This window comes from Fistularia commersonii, chromosome 24 (assembly GCF_037954325.1).
Source record: "Fistularia commersonii isolate RoL2024-O1a breed Wild chromosome 24, RoL_Fcom_v1.0, whole genome shotgun sequence".
Lineage (NCBI taxonomy): Eukaryota > Metazoa > Chordata > Actinopteri > Syngnathiformes > Fistulariidae > Fistularia > Fistularia commersonii.
In genome coordinates, this window is record NC_141307.1 from 2482356 (window position 1) to 2503806 (window position 21451).

Below are 21451 nucleotides of genomic sequence, written 5' to 3' on the forward strand. Positions count from 1 at the left end.
CGGTGCGGTGTGTTTATAGGTTATCAAAATGGCGGCGGCGGCGGCTGTTGTGGAAGCTTCCGCAGGCAAAGATGCCATCGCGGAAGGGATGCTGGACCTCCTAAGACCAGCCATTCAGCAGCTAGATTTGCATGTACATTCCGTCAGGTAAATGCTGATCAATATGATCGATTAAATGCCTGTATATTGTATTATTGAGAGCAGCCACTGTGGCAGCAGCGTACAACAGGAAATCCTAGAACTCGTGACTTCCAATTACACCCCATTAAATGCATCAACTCGGGTTTTTTTTTAATATATAACCGATTTTGTCTCACTTTTAGATGCACTCAAACTAATTACCTCCAAGAAGTTAAAATATATGTTTTTCCTGCAAGAGAATTAGCTTTCTTACATTTACACATAGATAATTTCCCTAAAGATCTAAACTCTCAAATCACATCAGTGTGAAACTGGTGAAAATGTGAACTTGCTTTACGTGGTAATTTTAATAGAGTCGGTTGTTTGCAAGAACGTTGAGATTTGCATGATCAGTCGAACTTCCCCCACAAATATCAACATGTTGTTCAAATTGAATATTTCCCTTCAAAGCTACATGTCATTTATTCAACAATGGCAGCATTCATAGGTACAGTTACAGTTAAAATTCACACTTGTGTCTGCTCTTACAATGGAAATGTTTTCCCTTCATAATTTTGTTTCATGTTTCAACATCCATACATAAGAGTGTAGGTCTTATACAAAAGAATATCAACACTTTAAAAAAACAAAAAACAAAACAAGCAATGTGTCATTTTGTGATGTAAGTAAAGTCTCTCTTATCTTCTGTGCAGCGAAGATGTATTTGTGTTAGCCATTTGTGAATGTCGTACAGATTGTTTATAATAAGGTGTTAATCTTTACAGAGAGAGCCAAGTGGCGTTAAGAGAACACATAGACAATCTTGCCACAGGTAATTCATTTTTAATAGATTGCCACTTTTAGTTGTCTGCAAATGTGACATATATGAAATAACAAGATTCCTTAGCAATCACTGTTCTGTCTCTGTGTTGTATGTTCTATGCAGAGTTATGCAGGATAAATGAACACCAGAAGGTGGCTCTAGACCTCGACCCTTATGTAAAGAAGCTCCTGAATGCAAGGCGCAGAGTCGTGCTTGTAAACAACATACTGCAGAATGCCCAGGTCAGTTTCCTTCCTTTGATTTGGCATTCCTAAATATCCCTGTATTACTTTGGCATGACTGTGTGAGGATTGCACTGGTCTGAGAAACATCCACAAGACCTATTTACCCCATTAACCTAGTTTTGCCTGGCATTTCATATTCAGATTTTGTGTATTCATGATTTATTTATGATTCCATGTACTCTTGGTATACATATTTGTTCATGTCCTTTTTGAGAGGTGGGGTTTAGCAGGTCACCAGTCAATCGCGTATAGACAGTCGCTTGGACACGTAGCCAGTAGGGATGGACACAACATGCAAATTCCATCCTGATTGTGGACAAGTAGGTTCGACCCTGAACCTGCTTTGCAAGCAGACTGCCAGAGGAGCAAAAACACTGATTTATACAGTAACTTTTCATACAACCATTTTCAGTTTCATCACCATCCAGCAAACGTACTCAGACTTTAGAGATGTACAATAGACATAAGCCATGATGAACTCTTAATTTGATATTCAGAAGACAGTAGTAAAGTGTGGTTGTGCATTCGTGCACATGCAATGGTTTGTTTAATGTTGTAACTTGACAAGAATCGGATTTTTAATGACCGTAAAGAAAAGGGCCTTACGGAAGACTAATTTTGTGCAGCAGCGGCGCTTCATATTACTGCTTGGCCGCCCTCTCTTCTGCTCTTTCTCTCAGTCTCTCCAAAACAATACGGGCGTAATGATACTGTCAGCACACAATTCCCTTTGATAGATGACACACAGCCTGTAGTTTGATAGGCTCAAGATGTATTAAATGAAGAAAGACTGTGGGGGGGGGTGTAGTCAGACTTGACTGCGCACTCACACCAAAAGATTAATAAGCAGCTGCAGGTGTGTTGGACACCGCAGGCTTCGTGCTTCGCTCTAGTAGCTCTGCACCATCTCCACTTTTGTCATGCATTTACAGTAGTTGGTTATTTTTATAGTCTTTGAGGTTACTATACAATGTACACAGAGCACAGTTGTACGCAGCCCTTTGTTTTCCATCTGCTCTTTATGAGGAGCTAATCATCTTGTGCAGTTTTGCAGTTGCAGGAACCGTTTTTATTTTTGCTTCACTCATCTCTGACAATGAATGACTTAGTATCAAGGTTTAGGACAAATTTCATGTCTTATCAAGATTTGTACCCCCAGACTTGAACCAAAAATACACACCTCTGAGTTCTGACAGTCTTCTGTTTTTACTCAGCAACAAGGACAACAAGCTGGAATATTCATTTTCTTTTTCCACCTTTGTAATGTTGAAAATAAATGCATGATTTTGCAAACAAACAATGAGGTGACTCTGCTGATAGACAATTCCAACAATAAAGTAAAACTAGGCAAAGAAATGTGAAAAACGTCTGTTCTTGTTTACGTATGTATTTACAAGTCTACAATTTGATATCTCAGTTAGACCATGGTTGATATACAGCCTTGGTGTGTTTGCCAAAATACCAAGATAAAGGTGTAATTCTTGTTCCTGAAACTAAGGAAAACATCACTCTCCTTGTATTCCTTCTCTACCGAACGTTCCACCATCTTCAGCGTGTTGTTTTGGCTCTCTGCTCTACATACTGTGCTTTTACCCCAACAACCAAAACCACAAAACGAGACACAACATAACCTGAATGCTCTGTCCTCAGGAACGTTTGAGGCGACTGAACCATAATGTAGCCAAGGAGACGGCGAGGAGGAAGACCATGCTGGAGGCTTCGGGAGTGTTCAGCTCCCGCTCGCCGAGTAAACCCTGACCGGCAACTGGCACACCCAGGAAACGCTGTGGGTCGTCCCGCCACACCAGTACAGGAGGACGACACGTCTTCCCGTGACTTTGAGTTAGCTGTTTGTCTAGTGACACACTGGTGTCCTGCACTGATCCGTGCGCTGTCACGGTGCAAATCCAGCCAGTGAACCGCTTCGCCTTCAAGAAGCCACTTGTAGGATTTTGTCTTAACGCTGTTCTAAAAACACCACGGAGAATCAACTTTACACCTTCACAGTTATCACCAAATCTTACTTTGTTTCTTTTACGTACACATAAACTCTGTGTTTGACGTGTTGTGCCTGTAATGAAGTCGAAACATTGTTTTTGCCCAATCTGAGTAACATTAATTGAATCCGTGCACCACAGAGACGCCGCCGTCGAACCTTTCCCGGTTGTTTATACAGGTCTTTCAATTAACCTGCAGGGTAATGATTATGCAACGCAAAAGCAACCATTCAATGCAATGGCCTACTAGGGTAATTGAAGTAATAAAACAATCGGAATAACTGGAAAAAAAAAACAAGAAGAATCTCCAACTCAGTCGAGCGGTTGCATTTTGTCTGATATAACATTGTGGTGAATTTGCGTAATCTGCAAATGTACCATAAAAAAAAATATAACAAATTGGTGAGAAAAAAAGAATAAATCTGCAAGAACTGTTAGTAGCAGTGCCGTTTCTGAAAATATTTCTCTCCCTCATAACTTGAGTTTTGATACATTTTTGAGTTGGATGTGAAAAATCTGCAGCTTTATAACCTCAGACTGTTTTTCCCTTCTTAATGCTATCCATCAATTTATGTGATTTCTCCTTCTGCATCTCCACAATTTATCTCTTTTATTTGCCAAAGACTCTAATAGCTGTTGACATTTGAGGCGTTTCATTTTCTGTTCGTATTCATGATTTATAAAGTGTACATTAACATGTTAGTTTGTTACACTTATGAGTGTGTGCATAAACCTTTATTAAATGAGTCTCTGGTCAATATGCTTGTGAAAACAAGACGCAGGTTGTTGTGTTTATTCTCCCCCTCACAGCACAAGGGGAGGAACTCCTACAACTGAATTCGTATGACTCGAGAATATCGTTTTTCCCTGAAGTGATCTCACGTAAAAGAGAACCTCTTCATCGCTGTCACTCATCAAATTGATTTTTACAGCTTCGGTGTCTCTTCACTTCGACATTATTGACAGTCTCTGTCATTTTCAATGCCATTTTTGGGAAAATTTATGTTTTTCATTGGGTTAGTTGACACGGAGGACAAAGGTATCCTGATGTACATCAGGTTTTTTTTTCAAAAGCTATATATTATCTGGATTTAAACACCGTTTTTGTTAATCGTTCAAACTCGAAACAGATCCTACTTTAATAAGACTGTAGTAAGTCATTTAAACCATACTTTGTGATTAATCATCCAGTAAATATCTAGTAACTGGTTTTCAAATGGCTTTCAGAGGTGGTTTCCTGCCACCAATAGTCAGCTAATTTGGCTAACATTTTATAAAAGCTCTTGGAAGATTATTGTTGAAGGATGTTCAATTGCTAATCAAAGCAATAGTTGAATTTATGACTTAAATTGGGAGAAACTTCTGAATTGTGGAAGAATGATCAGACACAAAGGACTTGCTGTTCTATAAGATAGCTGACATATTTACAGGCCCTATTGTTACATGATTAACTAAGTTAAATCACATGCAGAGTGTGTGAAATCTGCTCACGTGACAGTTTAAAGGAACTCTCGAAACTAACGACGCTATATTTCAGAGTTAAATCTAGCCATTTTACCACTTGTTTACAAAGTCGTAGCCCCAGTCCCGTCCCTGGAGATCATGGATAAACACACACCAGTGGAAGTCGACCATTAGTCTTTACAATATGGAGTTGCTCAAGGGAAATATTTACCTAAGGGTCCGGCTGGAGGAAGGGGGTCCCTGAAATAGCAAGGCATCTTTTCCCCAGGGGAATAAAACATGCACTTTTGTGATCCAGGGCGACGCGTCGAGGGGATCTGGGTCTCTCGACGAGTCATTCTTTAAATGTGAGCCTGGCAGATTCTGACATTTAATTTAGCCTATCGTTCTTATCTGATTTCAAGAGGAGGCTTAAGATAAGGTAGATAAGATAAATCTTTATTAGTGCCACGGTGGGGAACACACCGACTAAAAAAAACCTGTTGGCACGAACAAAAATACAAGAAGAATTTTGATGGTTTGTTTACATTTGGGTTTTTTTTCTATGTTATATTGTTGTATATTGTATTTTCTTGAAAAACTACATCCCACATACAGAAAGTAGCATTGTTTACCCTGACGCTGCCTCATAATGTCTATGTCCTATGCACATACTTTTTTCCCTCAAACGTTTACTTTAAAATTATCTTTTTACATTTTCCTCCCAATTGTTTATCCATTTTCACACAACCAATATGTCACTAATGTTTTTTTGGCACATTTTTCTCAAAGGGGATTTTTTTTCCTTTTAATATTACATGTGGACCATTTGACTACTTTTTAAAACTAACTGTCAAGGCTTTTTTTTCTTTAATGACCAGGAGATTTAAACACAGGGGCCAAAATTAAAAAGAAAAAAGTTTGAACAGCAGTGAACGGTTCAAACGGTGCAGCAGTAACAGTTGCACTGTGTGTGAGTGTATGTGTGTGTGAGTGTGTGTGTGTGTGTGTGTGTGTGTGTGTTGGGGGGCGCTAATCTCAGCGGCGCCACCTTAAAAAAACAGTCTCGCGGGCCTGTCAATCTAGACGAACCAGACAGACCCTGGCTCACTGCCTTTTTTTGAGAGCCGCCCCGCGATTGGCCAACGACGACGACGCTAGTGAGACGAGCCCTCCCATTGGCCGGAGCGCGTCGCGACACCGACGTGCACGACGTCTCCCCTCTATTGTTATTGTGGCGTGCGCGCGGTGGAACAGGGCAGGATGCACGAGGAGACAAGCAAGACTGATAAACGGATAAAACGGCTGAGGAAAAAAAAAAAGATATGACCAAGCAAGCAGAGCTAACATGCTAAGCTAAGCTAAGCTTCATCACATTTATGAAGCGGATATTTACATGTACATTATTTGAAGGGGATCACTTGCTGTGTTACACACACACACACACACACACACACACACGCTGAAACACACGTAAGGGGAGTAAACAGTGATACTAGCTGTGGGCACACACACACTCACACACACTAACACACTCTCCCGTACACACACAGCTAATCTTAACACTTGAGGCGCCTGCCGTGGAGCGAAGCGGTCTTTCTGTCCAAGTTCCTCTCTCCTCTCTCCACTCCGGCTGATGTGTAAGTACGAACACTCCGCATTTCACCTTCTCCTCCTCCCCCGGGGGTCCCCGCTAGCCCGACGCCGAGGTGGAAGTCAGGGGAGCGGGGTAGCGGTGCTGGAGGAGGAGGGGGGGGTCATCCGGCGTGATTGGTGTTTTATTTTTTTTTTTACATAAAAAAAAAATAATCGGGGTTTTTCCGGGGTTCAAACCAGGCGATCTTTTTTTTATTATTTATCTTTATTATTATTATTATTATTATTTTAATATTATTATCATTATCTCACGTGTTTTATACGCGCTTTCCTTCCTTTGGGGAGCTCCTGAATGCAGGTTGTAGGATTCAGTTTTTTGTTTTTTTTTTTCTTAATTTTCTCTTGTCTGCTTCTTAACACGTTGAGACAGGAGAGACTCCGTGACGCATGATGACCGATCTGCGGGGTGTCAGCGCTGCTGGATGTGTGTGTTTGGCATTGGGGATTAAAAAGGAATGGTCGGATGTGCTGTCTGGTCCATGCATGCAGCAGACAAGTTTTTTTTTTTTAATTTAAGGTATTGATGTTTGGTTTTGTCTCAGGCCTTTTTGGTCACCGTGGATAGAAAATGCAAAGGGTCGGGAGGGATGAAGTGTCTGCAGCAACAGTTACCTGGGACTGTTATCAATCCTGTTCGAGCTGATCTACTGTCAGTATTATCATGTTATTTAGGAGGTGTTACATTTTTCTGCAGCAGCTCGAGATTGAGTGTATTTCAGACAAACACATTTGATCCACCGGGCAAATCCCTAACCTGATCTTGACTTGCAGAATAGCAATATATCAGATTTAAAAAAAAAAATGTCTATGACTTTACCGTCATCCTGGTCTTCTCGTGTCGTGTTGCGGCCCCGGATTTCTTCCTTTGTGTCATGAGGATGACATGTATCTCTTTTTTCCCTTGAAAAAAGGAAGAAACACAGGAGTCATTTTTTTCCTTGTGATTCGCAACATTTTGCATGTAACAGTGGCATATTCAAGACTCCCGGGGCCTTTATGGAGCCCGAAAACTTTTGAATTTGTCAGTACAAAGTATTGGTGCGTCATTCAATACGTGTCATACTTCAATATACCGATAGGATCTTCATGTGTGTATCACATTTTGTATCACGTGGTGAGGTCTAAGACAGCTGTTAGCCTAAATCCCTGTTTTATGCTGTTATTGAGTGTTAAAATAGTGGTGTTTGCACAGATTAAATTGCGAAAAAATGTAAAAAACAGTATTAAAAGTCCCCGAATGACCCCAAGGTGATACTGGTGCATTTATTCTAGGACAGACACTGCATATATTAAAAAAAAAAAAAAAAGTCAAGGAGACATGGGAAAAAAAAAATTGCCTGAAAATCAATAAAAAAGAATTTTTCACACTTTTCTGAACATCCTGTAATGTAATTATAATCCGAAAAATAACTCACAGACTTGAAATGGAAACAATCGTGTTTCTTTTGCAGTTTTATCTACAATAATATTCTGAAATATATAATGAATAAAAGGTGTAACCTTCAACTCTCTAGACAGCAAGTTTTTAAAAGTAAACAAATCAATGAAAACACTTTTCATGAAAAGTACCTGGAAGACCTCCCTTTGTGTAAAGTTTTTTTTTTTTTACATCCTTAGAAATAGAGAAAAAGGGTTTTCTTTTCACTTTCAAAAAACCTATAGCTGTATTGTCAGCTATAACTGTGTCGCACACAAAGAATGAATATGCGAGTCAACAGCAGATCAATGACTTATCCCCTCCGACAGGCTGATATCACTGATAATCTACCGGTGATAAATCGATAAGATATAATCAGATGGTTTCCGTTCACGCTAGATTAGGATTACGCTTCATCGTGTTTTCTTTGATTTTTGCTCCTCGGGCGGTGAGATGTTCTCCATGTCGGGAAGGACTCTGGCTTCCCCCAGATTCTGTCTGTTAAGAGGTGAAGGTGTGTATTTAAAAAGAAAAAAGAAAAAAAAAAAGACAAGGTGGGCATTTGGCCAGCAGGGAGGATCTAACTGGAGAAGCTCATCTGCGTTAAATTGTAGGATCCGGTGTTTTGGGAGATTAGCTGCTGCCACATTGTGACAGTCAGCACATTTTGGGGCACAACGGCAGCTTCCCCTTCCACCAGGTTTTCAGCCACCCTCCACAAAGTGCACCCAATGTGGCTGTCACTTTTGTTTTTCCCCCAAAACTCCCCGCGTCCTGTTTTTGTTTTACGGTCCTTGAGTCAAATTACAGTATGTAAACTTTCGTTTCACAACGCGGTGTTTTCAAGCAGGGATGCCTGCAGACGTGTCCACGTTCAAAACAGCGCTCTCCTTTTCAGTCTCCTAAACTCATTTTTCTATTAGGAACCCTCGGTAATTTAATTCCCTCTCCTTTTTGTTTCCCAGATGTCTTTACAACTTTTACTTTATTTTTCGCGGATTCTCGTTTAATCTCTTCAATTTTTCCAATCAATCAAGTGAATTGAACCAGGGAACTCGTCAAAAGTGTGCTACTTCTTATCTTTTGAAATATTTCATAAAATGAATTGCTAACTTGACTTTAGGGTGACATTATTGACCTTTTAGAGCAAATTTTAGGGCGAAGAATGGAATATTCAACATTCCCAGAGCCACAGTTTAATGTTTGAGTCATACGTGCGATAGTTCCATTGTCTTCTGTGCAATAAATGTTTTACTGTAAAACAACCCCTACTTATACACAAAATTACTACATGTAATCATAGACATGTACTTGTAAATACACATCTACATAGGTCACATATATTTTTATGTATTTTTAGATACCTTTAAATTTATTTTTCCATCTTTCTTTCAATCTTTACCGTTTTTCATTATTTTATTTCGATTATTCTTTATTTTTATACAGAGTTCTATTCTGATTCTTCCCCACTTGAGCTGCTTTGAACGAAAAGCAATTGTCCCCCTGGGGGATCAATAAAGAATTCTGATTCTGATGAGTAAATAAGCAAACATAGATAAAGAAGTAAAGCATAGCCGGAAAACAAAAAATAGGTGAAAGTAAAAAGAAAGTTGAAATAAGTGCGCTTACCCGTGGGATGTGTGAGGGTCAGGGTTCTGGCGTGACCGACGGAGCGTTCAAGCATCTTCATCAAGGTTGCAGCAACAGGTTGTTGGGAACAGGAAACGGCAAAATGAAAATATAGGGGAGACAAAAGCGGGACCGCTGAGCGGGGATCACAGCGGGAAGGACGGCCGCGGGAGGAGGGTCAGCGCCGGGCCCAAACCAGAACGCCACTTCTGTTTCTCCCTCAAGCGTGTGACTCATTGAGCGCCTTCTCTGCTCTTCCGCAGGGACTGATTCAGAGCTGGGCCACCATGATCCCAGTGAACTCTCGGGCCACTCACTGGCTGACCAACTCAATAGCAGGTGAGCGGGAGTTTGCACTGCAGGGTGGAAAAACGAACAAGCGCCGCGAGGATTTTGTTTGTTTATATTGCACGCGTAAATGCAATGACATGGACAAAATATGATGTGTGTGGCGGAAGAAATAACGTTGTAATCAAGGCTAATGTCACAAGGATCATGGTGGATATTTTACAAGAATGAAGCTGTAATTTTAGGCCTGCAAGAGGAAGAAATGTTATATTAAGAGAATAAAAAAAAAATCTTCTCATTGATTTCAGGGCTTTTACTTCCTGTGTTCATTGAATTGAAATAATTTTACTGGAGTTATTCATATATGTAGAATATTTGTAATGAAAACAGTCCATAAAAGATTCGGGTCAAGTTTTTGTATATTTTAGATCATAATATCATCAATGGATGAAATCCTCACTTGCCAAAACCCAAAGCCTGCAAGGAATGTCGTGACATTTAAACCCATTTAGCGATTTTTCGTGGCTTTAAAATAAAATCAGCCGGTCCGGCTGCGTGTTTGTGATTTCTCCGATTCAGAAACAGCGCACGCAGCGGGTCAGGCCGGTCAGCCCGGATCAAATTTGAAATGTCATAAATGTCCATTTACCTTCCGGACCGTCTATTAAAGTGCAGTTCAAGGACGTCGGTAGAAGTCGGGTTGAGTTCATTGTCTGGAGTGACGTTGGACAACCTTGTTAGAAGGTCAGCGGCGCAGCGTGACCCGGTAGAGCGTGCACTCCACCGAATTACCCTTCGCCTTAATTCTGGTATCTATTCAACAAGTGTTCCGATCTATTCGTGCATCACCTTGAGATTGTCCGGATTTCAAAAGCCTCAAAATATGATGCGTTTTGATGAAATCCTCTTCCCCTCTGCGTCCTGTTCCGGCAGCATCATGTCTGTGAACCCCCCCAGCAGCAATGACGCCTGCCTCAGCATCGTCCACAGCCTCATGTGCCACCGGCAGGGCGGCGAGAACGAGGGCTTCGCCAAGCGGGCCATCGAGAGCCTGGTCAAGAAGCTCAAGGAGAAGAAGGACGAGCTGGACTCCCTCATCACCGCCATCACCACCAACGGCGTCCATCCCAGCAAGTGCGTCACCATCCAGAGGACGCTGGACGGGCGGCTGCAGGTCGGTCAGCTTGAGTCCGATACAGATTCAGGAAACTCGGAGGCAAACGACGACGTCTCATCTTGGATTTCTCCCCAGGTGGCGGGGAGGAAAGGCTTTCCGCATGTGATTTACGCTCGGCTGTGGCGCTGGCCCGACCTGCACAAAAATGAACTCAAGCACGTCAAGTTCTGTCAGTACGCCTTCGACCTGAAGTACGACAACGTGTGCGTCAACCCCTACCATTACGAAAGGGTGGTGTCGCCGGGCATCGGTAGGTCCGCGGTCCCGCAACCGCCGTCGCACGAGCGTGAAGAGTTGAACAAACCCGAACGAATTACTTCTGTTTTCTTTTCTTTTTTTTTCATTTCCTGCTCCTGCGATCCTCGCTGACAGTCGGCCTCAGTCTTCAGAACACCGGTAAGCGCCTGCGTCCAAGTGATGTCGTTGTATAACTTGAGTTGATCTGAGCGAGACATTTTTGGTGGATTTCAGACCACGAGCCTGAGGCGGAGATGGTCCGGTGCGGTTGAAAATACTGTGTGTATATACTGTATTTTTGCATAGGAGTTCGCACGACTGTAATTTTGCAGAATTCCGGCTGCACCTTGTTAGATTTTCGGCTAATTGTTCCGTCGCGGAGATGATTGATGGCTACGGGTGCCGAACTCAGCGGTAGCCTCGACCCGTCTAGTCAGGTGAACGCAGAACAACCGGAGCGTAGCTCAGACGTGAGCTCAATGAGGCCTCCCGCATCCTGCAGCTCCACCCGGCGGGCTGATCAAGGAGGAATACATCCACGACTGCATACAGATGGACCTCCCGCCAGGCATGCCGCTGTCCGACCACCACGCGTCCATGAAGATGCCTCCTCCGGACCACTACAGGCCGCCCCTGCCTCCGCCGCACCTGCCCTCCGAGCCCCACGGACCGCCGCCCGTCACCAGATACACCAACCTCCCCGTGTCACCTAAAGGTCAGCTTGTTCCCGCCGATGTTATTTGTCGTCGTCGTCCGAAGCTGCCGGGCTGCTTTTACACGGAGCAACAAAGAGGCGACTGGGCTTTAAGGGCGGGTGCAGCGGGCGATTCGGGGACGAAGCAAGGAAATCCTTTGTTTGCTGATTACCTTGTTGCTAAAATACCGTTAGCCTCCTTTGCAAAACACCATCACCGCTCTCCCATCGTCGTCAGCATGCTAATACAGCCGACATTTACATCAGTTGCAGGTGTAAACATCAGCTGAAAGGCGGTAAAACCACTGAAACGTCAGCCTCCGTAAAAGTTCCTGTGTCCTACAGCACAATCGGACCTGATGAGAGAACGTGCGCAAGGCTAACCGACCGATATCCAACCGATGCGAACTGACCGCTCGGGTTGTCATGGACGCCCCGCTTCAGAGCATAGTCACGTGGCGGTGCTGCATGCACACTATCAGGTGTTCACTTGCGTGAATCAAACAGATCCTCGCGGAAGGAGCCGACAGAAAAGCCAGCCGAAACGTTTTTTTTTTTTTTTTCCGTCAGCGGGGGCCGACTCCTCTGTTCTGTGTTCCGTCAGTGTCGGGTTCCGGCTCCATGCTGCCCCTGCAGGGCGGTCACGGCGACGGGCGTCTCCAGACGGCGTCTCCACAGGCTCAAGTTATGACTCAAACGCCACGTCCGCCGACCCCGAACCAGCCCTCTCCTCAGCAGCAGACCCCCCAACCCCCCCAGATACCCCACTCACAGCAGCCCCCGCTGCCCCCTCCACAGCCCCACGGACAGAACGGATACAGCGGCAAACACTCGCAGAGCCAGGCCGCCTTCCACAGTGAGTCGCATTCACTTCCAGCTGCAACCCTGTGCTCATGCGACGGACAGAAGAAGTTCTTTTTTGGGGGGGTTCAGTTTTATACTGTCATTCTGCCGTCCGATTGAGATTAGAGTCTAATTAAAAATAAGAGCGAATAGAATTGACATAATATTCGGCGGAGACACATATTTTGCATATTTAAAAAAAAAAGAACTTCACGACGTATTCTTTCCCTTTTCTATTCTATTCTATTTTTCTTGATAAAATCATGAGCTCTATTAATTTAAAATAGGCATTTTAAAAATCAAATATTACTAATGTAATTGTCTTTTAGTATTACAATTTTTACAATTATTATTGACTTTCTCATAGATGTAAAAAATTGTACAATATTTGTACTTTTTCTCAAATACGATTTCTTTCTTTCGCGTTGCTTTCATTAGATCAATGTTGCAAACACACACACACACACACACATTTATATCACAAAGGGCATTATCTCACATTACGTATATGCATTTAAATTAATCTCGAATTTTTCTGATTGGATCAATATAACATCTTTCCTGAAAACCGCCTGAGACAGTGTGATAATTGAAAGCATTAATGGTGAATCAATGAATATGTTTTTTTTTTAATTTTTTCATACTTCTATTGAGAGTTGTAAATACATTTTTAGATGAATGCATAATACCTCCTCTTTTGTCGCTAATTGTGCTAAACACAGGGGAGAGGAAATGGCCTAAATGTTTTCCGCCTCACGTCTGATTCATAACACTTATTATTTTTGCCCTCTTACACTCATTATTCCCATAAAACAGCAGATTAAGAGCGCCGGCTGAAGGAGGGTTGTGAGTTGTGAGTCCTTGGGCGCTAGAGATCCTCCATCCTGGCTGTTCGAATGAAATGTCAACAAACCGTCGCGTGGACTTTTTGTGCCGACCATTATCTCTCCTGCAGGACAAATTGTTGCACTTGTGCAACGAGGGTGATATTTTAATTGTTTCATTACTTTTCATTCAGGATTTTTAAATCTCTAGCTATCAAATATTAATCGTCGCTTTCTAGGCGGGATGGATCCGTATTTAATATTTTGCATTATTTACAGGGGATTTGATTGTGAGAGACTTGTTTTTACTTAAAAAAAAAAGGAATATGATCGGTTTAATCCTCAATTTCAGGTGTGTTATGTTGAAAACCGGTGGTACGGTTAGCCAGTTTGGTGTGGTTAGCTCGCTTTCATGGGGATGAACCGGACAGCGGCGACTGACGGGAACGAGTAGATTTGGTTTCTAGTATTTGAAAATGAGTATTTCTGCACCTCTGGGTTTCACATCTCAGCCCTGCCCTCACCCACGCCACACTCCTTCTGGCCTGAACACCTTCGGCGGCTGTCTGTGATCGACGTTAGCTTAGCTTTCAAACGACCGCTTGAATAACGGCCGTCGGTTATTTCCTCTCCCCTCTCGAACGCAGCGGTCTGGACGGGCAGCAGCACGGCCTCCTACACGCCGATCGGACCCCTGCAGAACGGCCGCGGCCACCAGCAGCCTCCGCTCCACCACCCGAACCACCACTGTGAGCTCCGCGGCTACAACGAACCCGTTTCACCGACATGTTGAGTTTGCCGCTGAGACGAATAAGACCTATGTTGTGGTGTCTGCCGCTTCCTCTTCCCTGATACGGCGCCCGAGTTGCACGGCAGTGTTTTGCATTAAACAGCAATAACTTTATCGTTTGTGTTACCCGTTTCCAAGATATAAATCCCCAGCCCTCCGCGTCCGTTCCCCATATCAGCTGGAGTGTCTTTTTTTTTTTTTCTAATGTTTTTGTTGTGTTCCCCGCCTCAGACTAAACTTCTCCTACTTGTGCTTTTCAGGGTCTCAGCATCACGGATCGACCTCTTTCCCGCCGTCTGTCTCCAACCATCCAGGTCAGGGAGATCCTGCTCGTATTGTGTCTCTGGCACGCTATCAAAGTGGCATGTTAACGTTCATCTATTTTAAAACCCCCGGAGGAGCTTCTGGGCCGTCGAGCTTGAATTTAACTGCGAAAAAAAGACCTCCGACTTCATAAAAAACAAAACCCAAACAAGTAGAACGCGGCGCAGACGCTGAGATGTGTGTCCAAAAGTAAAGATGGCCTTCTGAATTTCATGATACACGTTTTTCCCCGGCCCCGCTTGTCGTTATTGTAAAGCGTAAAAAAGCCAGGAGCGGCGGTTCAACCTACTCGTCGGTCTGCTGCCGTTGCAGGGCCGGAGTTCTGGTGCTCGATCTCGTACTTCGAAATGGACGTCCAGGTGGGCGAGATGTTCAAGGTGCCCTCCAGCTGCCCCGTGGTGACTGTGGACGGGTACGTTGATCCCTCGGGAGGCGATCGCTTCTGCCTCGGCCAGCTGAGCAACGTTCACCGCACGGATGCCAGTGAGAGAGCCAGGTATCGCGGAATACTCCTCCCTGTTGAGACTCAATTAAGTTTTCTCGCGACTGAAACCGAGGTCGTATCTTCTCTTTTCGACGAGACGTTCGGAGAACCCCGGTGATGCTTTTTTTAAAAGGAATAGGAAAGCGGCAGAAAAAAGAAAAGATTTTCAAATGAGTTAATAATTAGTTACAGGAAATAAAAAAAAAAAGTGAAAATTGTTTCTCAAATATCAAGCTCCCCCCCTAATTTAAATAAGGAGGTAACAGTTGATTTTGGCAAGAATACACCCAAGAAATAGGCACCATATACTCTTAAAAAAAAAAAAAAAAAAGCATATTTTTGGTATTTGCACACGGTATTTTGAAATACTTGTCAGCTGCTTTTCCTGATTCTGCCGACGGTTCTCGTCCCTCTCAGACTTCACATAGGCAAAGGGGTGCAGCTGGAGTGTCGGGGCGAGGGCGACGTGTGGATGCGCTGCATGAGCGACCACGCCGTGTTCGTCCAGAGCTACTACCTCGACCGGGAGGCGGGTCGGGCGCCGGGTGACGCCGTGCACAAGATCTACCCGGGAGCCTACATCAAGGTCAGATGTCAAGGGACTCATACGTACCGTATTTTCCAGTCTGTAGAGCGCGCTGGAGTATAAGCCGCACCTAATAAATTTAAAAAAAAAAAATTTTTTACATATTAGCCGCACCGGACTATAAACCGCATATTTACACATGGATTTTGTATTTATTTACATACCTTAATTGATTGTTTCCAAACGGCGCTTGTAACACGGCAGTTAAAACGGACGATCAAACAAAACAGAAAGGTCATCGGTGGTTTTATTGATCCTCCTCCGGTGCGCCGAAACCACTGAAGTCTTCTTCTCCAGTGTCGGAGTTGAAGAGTCTCAGAACACACACCTTTTCCGCCTCTCCGTCTGTGTCGCTCGCAGTGTCACTTTCATCTCCAGGCAAAGTTCCCTCTGAAGTTGTGCTGTTCTCTTCATGCAGCAGTCCAGCCTTTCCAAATCCGTTGGTTATTCCATCACACTGCCCCGCGCTTTTAGGATCCACTGGCAGACTTCAGCAAAGGATGCTTTTCGCATATTGACAGTTTTTGTGAATGATTTTTCGCCGCTAGCCATCCAAGCCGCTTTAAATGCACCATTCACACCGATGGCGAGTGGCTGCAAAAATGTTATTTTTTGCGTGTCGTGCTCCGTTTTTCTGGGGTGTACGTTAAGAAAAAGCGTCATCGAAAATATGATACACGTTAGCTGTAAATCGCTAACTTGGCCATACTAATGCCACAGTTTTCACCTCGCAGGTGTTTGACTTGCGTCAGTGCCACAGGCAGATGCAGCAGCAGGCGGCGACGGCTCAGGCGGCGGCGGCAGCCCAGGCGGCCGCCGTGGCGGGGAATATCCCCGGCCCCGGCAGCGTCGGAGGGATCGCACCTGCCGTCAGTGAGTCCCGTCCAGACGTTGTTTCCTTCCATGTCGGGAAGCCGCAGGCGGCTGGGAGATAATCAAAGAGACGACAGAAGAAAATGAATGGATTAGAATTACACATTAAGGCTTCTGCATAAAGATGCGTGCCGCTAACACACGCAGCTATCGACAAATGCAATATCTGAGAGCGGTGACTCTTTGACAATAGAATAATTTTCACCTTGAACAATTTGAAATGTCGCTCTATGATTTTTCTACTTTAAGAAAACACAACTGTCACAGGAACTGATCTGAATATATAGGTTTAACTTTGAAACACCTGCGTTCATGATTGTCACATAGAAAGTAGAATCAATCATCTGACATGTTTTAGTTACTTTTTGCTCTTTTGCATCACTTTTTAAGAAAATGAACGTTTTTTTTTTTTTTTTAATTGGAAAAATGAAAATTTAAAAAACTCCCCATGCAAGGGTCAGATTGAAGGCGTCGCAGCTGAGAGTTCAATCAAAAAGTTCCCTCGGTTCGAGAGCACAGAATGTGGATGCAGTAAGAGAGGCTCTAGCGCCCCCTAGTGGTCGGAGGTCAGCGGAGAGCCACGTAGTTCGTGACGAAGACACAGCAGACGCTGCCTGTCCTGACCTCCCCGCCGGTTTAAACCTTTCCTCAGGTCTTTCTGCAGCGGCGGGGATCGGCGTGGACGACTTGAGGCGCCTCTGCATCCTCCGGCTCAGCTTCGTGAAGGGTTGGGGGCCGGATTACCCGCGTCAGAGCATCAAACACACCCCCTGCTGGGTGGAGGTCCACCTGCACCGCGCCCTGCAGCTTCTGGACGAGGTGCTGCACACAATGCCCCTGGCAGACCCGGGGCCCGCCAACTGAGGACCAACGTTACTCTCAAATTTTAATCGGGATTCCAGAAATGTGTGCGCACATTTTGGATATTCTTGCTTCAGGCCAAAAAAAAAAACTTTACAAAGAGAAAAACCAATTTAGAATAACAGTAAACCAACAATGTTATGCTTGTAACAATCAGTACACACACAAACACACACACCAAAATGTCTGTAACTCAACAGACAAAAAAAAAAAAAACAAACAACCAAACCAACTGGTCTTTTTGGGATTTTTCTAAGGCTTTAATCGCTACAATCTCAACGCCAGCACACGGGTGTCGGATCTCCGAAGGTAAAGACTTTGCGTTCCGACGGAGACATTTGTATGCATGGTAGAAATCCAGGGATGCGTCCAGGAAATCCACCCCCTCCCCACTCCGAAAAACACTTTTTATGCACTTTGGATTTCCTATAATCACCGGCGGGACAAGCAAAGGCACGCTGGTAAATCTGCGGACCCGCGGGGGCCCCAAATTTGCTCCGGCGAGCAAATCTGCGTACCTCCGAAGACCAACGGCGTCCCTTCAGCGATGTACAGATTTGGGAGACCAGTGTTCTGTCGTCTCCGTGCTCGTCCCGTGCTTCTTCCCTGTCTGTCGATCCAAACTGCCCCGATACCTGGTTGACCCTCTTATTAATCTCAGCTCGAGTATTTTTCTACCAAAAAGACTAAAACGCCAAAAATATCTAGCTTTAAAGTGATGTTGTGGTTCTTTGTAATGGAAACAGTGCTACCCTGTGTGTAACCAAAATGGTTGGTGCGAATCACCAAAGCCCGAATACCTCATGACTACAGCGCATATATAATGAGTTCGCCGCCGCAAACCGCACACGCCCGTCAGCGGGAGGCAGAGGACGGTTTTGGTCAGTAAACGTGCGAAAAAACACAAACCGCCGGCCGACGGAGTCCGGACTGCAGGGCGAGGGCTGGGCAGCGTGTCAGTGTGCATCCAATGTCGTCTAACTGTGATATGCCGTCGTGGATTTTTTCAAATATAGAAAAAATTGTAATATGTGATTTTAATGTCTGTATCCGGCGTGGATCAGGTCTTGGTGTTTTGCTTTGTTTTTTAAGAAGAATTTTTAACTTTTTTGCTAATTTGACAATCAACTCTTTCCTCCCTGCGCATTCGCTTTAATATTCCTGTAAAAGCAAAACAACAACAAAACAAGATCAACATCCTGAATGTAATTGTCAGGAAATGACCCTAAAAATAATCACCCACTATGTAGTCCTACATAGGGACTATAAAAAGCCCAGGAGAGAACAAGACAATTAGAATATTAAATTTCCACTTGTCAAAAGATTTAAAGGTCAGTTTGTGACACTGTGGAATTTCAGATTCCTCTTTATGCTGCAGATAAACTGACTCACGCTGTGTATCCCGCTCGTGATTTTCCGTTCCGACGTCTGTTTTTCCCGTAAGCACAGGGGGAAAAAAAAAAAAAGAAAAACAACAAAAAAAACGGGCTTTGAATATTGTGACCTTCTTCTGTCCTGCACGGCCCGGCCCTATGCAACACCACACCGACTATCTCGATTTACCATTTGTTATTTATTGTGCTGTAACGTGTACTGGCAGTACTGGCAGAAGATGGGTTTTTTTTTTCGTCGTTGTGTTCTACAATCCTAACACCGCGCTGGACTTGTAAAAAGGGGAGGTACAGCACAGTAAGCTGGGGAAAAAAAAACAACAACAAAACAACCAAATGATAAAAAAACCACCATCAGCCGCTCCAAAAGGAGAACTTCTCTTGTAAGAACGAGAATCCCGAACCCCAACCTGCACATGTGACTGCGGTGCCTTTCTGATCCCCTGGTCGGACTCACCAGGATATCAACTCTTAGAGTGCGGATTCCAGGCGTGTTTCCAGCAGGTTATTAGAACTCTGGGATGTTTGCTTCCCCCGCCGTCGGACAGGAACGGGCGGTTCGAAGGCAGCCGCTCGAGGCGTGAACATCATTCAAATCACCCGTCGGTGCGATTTACTTACCGCTTGATTTTTTTTTTTCCTCGTTTGTTTTTACGCGGAGTCATTTCCATGTACTTCTTGTGAGAAGAATGTAGCTGACGTAGGCGGTATGATCAGCAGGCCTCTCGTCACACTGACACTGGAAGATAAGATATACATTAGCTTATAGATGAGTTGCATTTAAGTGTCGTGCAGTTTAGCCTCGGTACACAATAAGATAAGCTGAATTGGCCTAGAAACGCTCCAGACGGTCGCGTTAGAAATGATCCGCGCCCAACAGTCGGGAGTCTTAATTCGGGATGCGACGCTGAGCCTTACTGGAAAACACGCCATGCCAATGGTGTATTTTCAGTCAATACAAAAGGGCCAAACCCCGGTGTTTGTCTGTCTGTACCGCCCGGACCCAACGGGACGGGTTCAGGAATCACACAAAGGCAGGTCGGCGGTTTTAGTTTGGACGGCTGAGCTGGTGCACAAACGCGGGTCCGAGCCGTCGACCGAGCCGCTCGCATCCAAACTGCTGCCGTGGCGAACAGAAACATTAATACTGCTGTGCGGAAGCGTGGAATTCAAATAACAAGGTTGTACTACTGCAATGAAAGATTTCGCAGAAGGCGTGTGAGGGCAGAGTTCTGTTCATCCGCTGGCGATCAGAGAGGAGTTTAGCTCGGGCGTCTCTCGCCGTGATCTCGGAGGGTACGGGACGAGCGAAACGCGAACCTAAAAAGTTCCTCAAATCAGAGCTGCGCCATGTTTGAGAGCGCTGCCGCTTGATCTCCAGACAAATGTGAATCTTCAGTCCCCGCCACGTCTACGCGGCTGTGAGGAACATTCATCAGCTGCTTTACAAAGATCAGCCATTAACGTATGCATTTTTTGTGATTTGTGCCTTTTGTTGTCAACAGTAGACGCACCAACACTGGATTGTAAGACGGACGCGGGTTTGTCTTTTCGACACGTTAAGATTCATCTTGCACATCGTGATTCGCTTCTTTTTGACCCGTTTGAGAGCTTTCGATGACGTTCTGTGGTTCCCTCAGGTATCTGTGTAGCTCATCGAGTGTCAGACCGGTTTATAGAGATAGAAAGAATTATTAACAAAAAGGTCTCACCATAACAGAGTAGTATAATTTATTGCCTTAGTCTTTTGTGAGTGTTAAGTATGAGTAAGCCTGGCACTGTTTTTTAAACTTTTAGCACGGACAACACGCGGACGTGTCATATTTATCTGTTCTCCTCTGACCATTTTCAGGGAAATACAAAAATACACCACAGGCGCAGTTTGAACTTCAGGTTTTGGAGGGGATGGAAAAAAAACGAAACTTCAGAAACTCGGGAGAAATGGATTTATTTTTACAACCTTTTAATCCTTTGTTTTAATTCATTCACTTATTATCTGCACTGGTTTTCCTGTAGTCAGGGTTGTGTGTAATTGTGATTATTAGAAACAAAATGCCTCTTATTTATTCTTTTTTTCCCTAATTTCCCCATTCATATTTCCACAGTTATTTAGAAATGTCTTTATTTTTGGAAATTATTTAGTACAAATTTTCATGAGTGATTTAAGGGGTTTCTTGTTGCTATCCCCCCCCAAATTAAAGGTAATTTCCTTTTTCATTTTTTTACAACTTTTTGGAATATTGTCAAGCAACGTCTCAACGTTCAGGTTTTTAAAAAATATTTTTGTGGTGTCTTTTTTTTGTTTTAGATAATATATGTTACCGTGTACCGCCGGCCAATCCTATAGAGAGATGTTCTTAAAAATTCTTCTCCCTTACATGTATTTCTTGTAAAAGCCACTAGGTGCTGCAAAGAGCCTCCCGCCCCCCCACGCAAACTGCACCCGTGATGTACGTGTTCTCAGATAGTGAACAAATGGAGCATCAGAGGATTTATCCTAATTTCTCTGTGATTGAATCACCGCTCGTGGCGTCGCCTCTGCACTGAGGGTCCAGAAATGACTTGAAGCTTTGGTTATGATTGTCCTCACTGTGTATTTGTGGTTGATCACTATTGATGTTTAAAACAAACAAAAAAAGAAAATAAAAACGACTAAAGCTTCAATTTCATGATGTCATAAATGGTTTAAGGAGCCCCTTCACACATGTATTACTTTGTACAAAAAAAAACTCTAATAAATAATCTAATG

At 43.9% G+C, this 21451-nt stretch overlaps 2 protein-coding genes and 1 long non-coding RNA gene across 8 annotated transcripts; 2 read left to right on the forward strand and 1 right to left on the reverse strand.

The window, feature by feature from the left end:
• The first annotated feature begins 9 nt into the window (after positions 1-9).
• snapin (SNAP associated protein) lies at positions 10-3960 on the forward strand. Its single transcript, XM_086171374.1, has 4 exons — positions 10-147; positions 906-952; positions 1067-1185; positions 2839-3960. The coding sequence occupies exons 1-4, from the start codon at positions 29-31 to the stop codon at positions 2944-2946; spliced, it is 393 nt and encodes a 130-aa protein (XP_086027500.1). The 5' UTR covers positions 10-28; the 3' UTR covers positions 2947-3960.
• Positions 3961-5862: 1902 nt separating this feature from the next.
• smad10a (SMAD family member 10a) lies at positions 5863-21366 on the forward strand. Of its 6 annotated transcripts, none has more exons than XM_086171263.1 (13): positions 5863-6268; positions 9594-9669; positions 10552-10792; positions 10871-11045; positions 11168-11191; positions 11535-11747; positions 12331-12582; positions 14041-14181; positions 14444-14497; positions 14820-15003; positions 15409-15577; positions 16312-16450; positions 17103-21366. In XM_086171263.1, the coding sequence occupies exons 1-13, from the start codon at positions 6265-6267 to the stop codon at positions 17312-17314; spliced, it is 1884 nt and encodes a 627-aa protein (XP_086027389.1). In that variant the 5' UTR covers positions 5863-6264; the 3' UTR covers positions 17315-21366. The 6 variants fall into 6 exon arrangements, with proteins under 6 accessions (XP_086027389.1, XP_086027391.1, XP_086027386.1 ...); XM_086171265.1 differs by having other exon boundaries at positions 14041-14142; XM_086171261.1 differs by having other exon boundaries at positions 5928-5961; positions 6182-6268; positions 10552-11045.
• Positions 10780-14836, reverse strand: LOC147219676 (uncharacterized). The gene is made up of 3 exons (XR_015108005.1): positions 14797-14836; positions 11015-11237; positions 10780-10930 (listed from the first exon to the last, which is right to left on the reverse strand). It is a non-coding gene; the product is annotated as an uncharacterized LOC147219676 (long non-coding RNA).
• Positions 21367-21451: the final 85 nt, after the last annotated feature.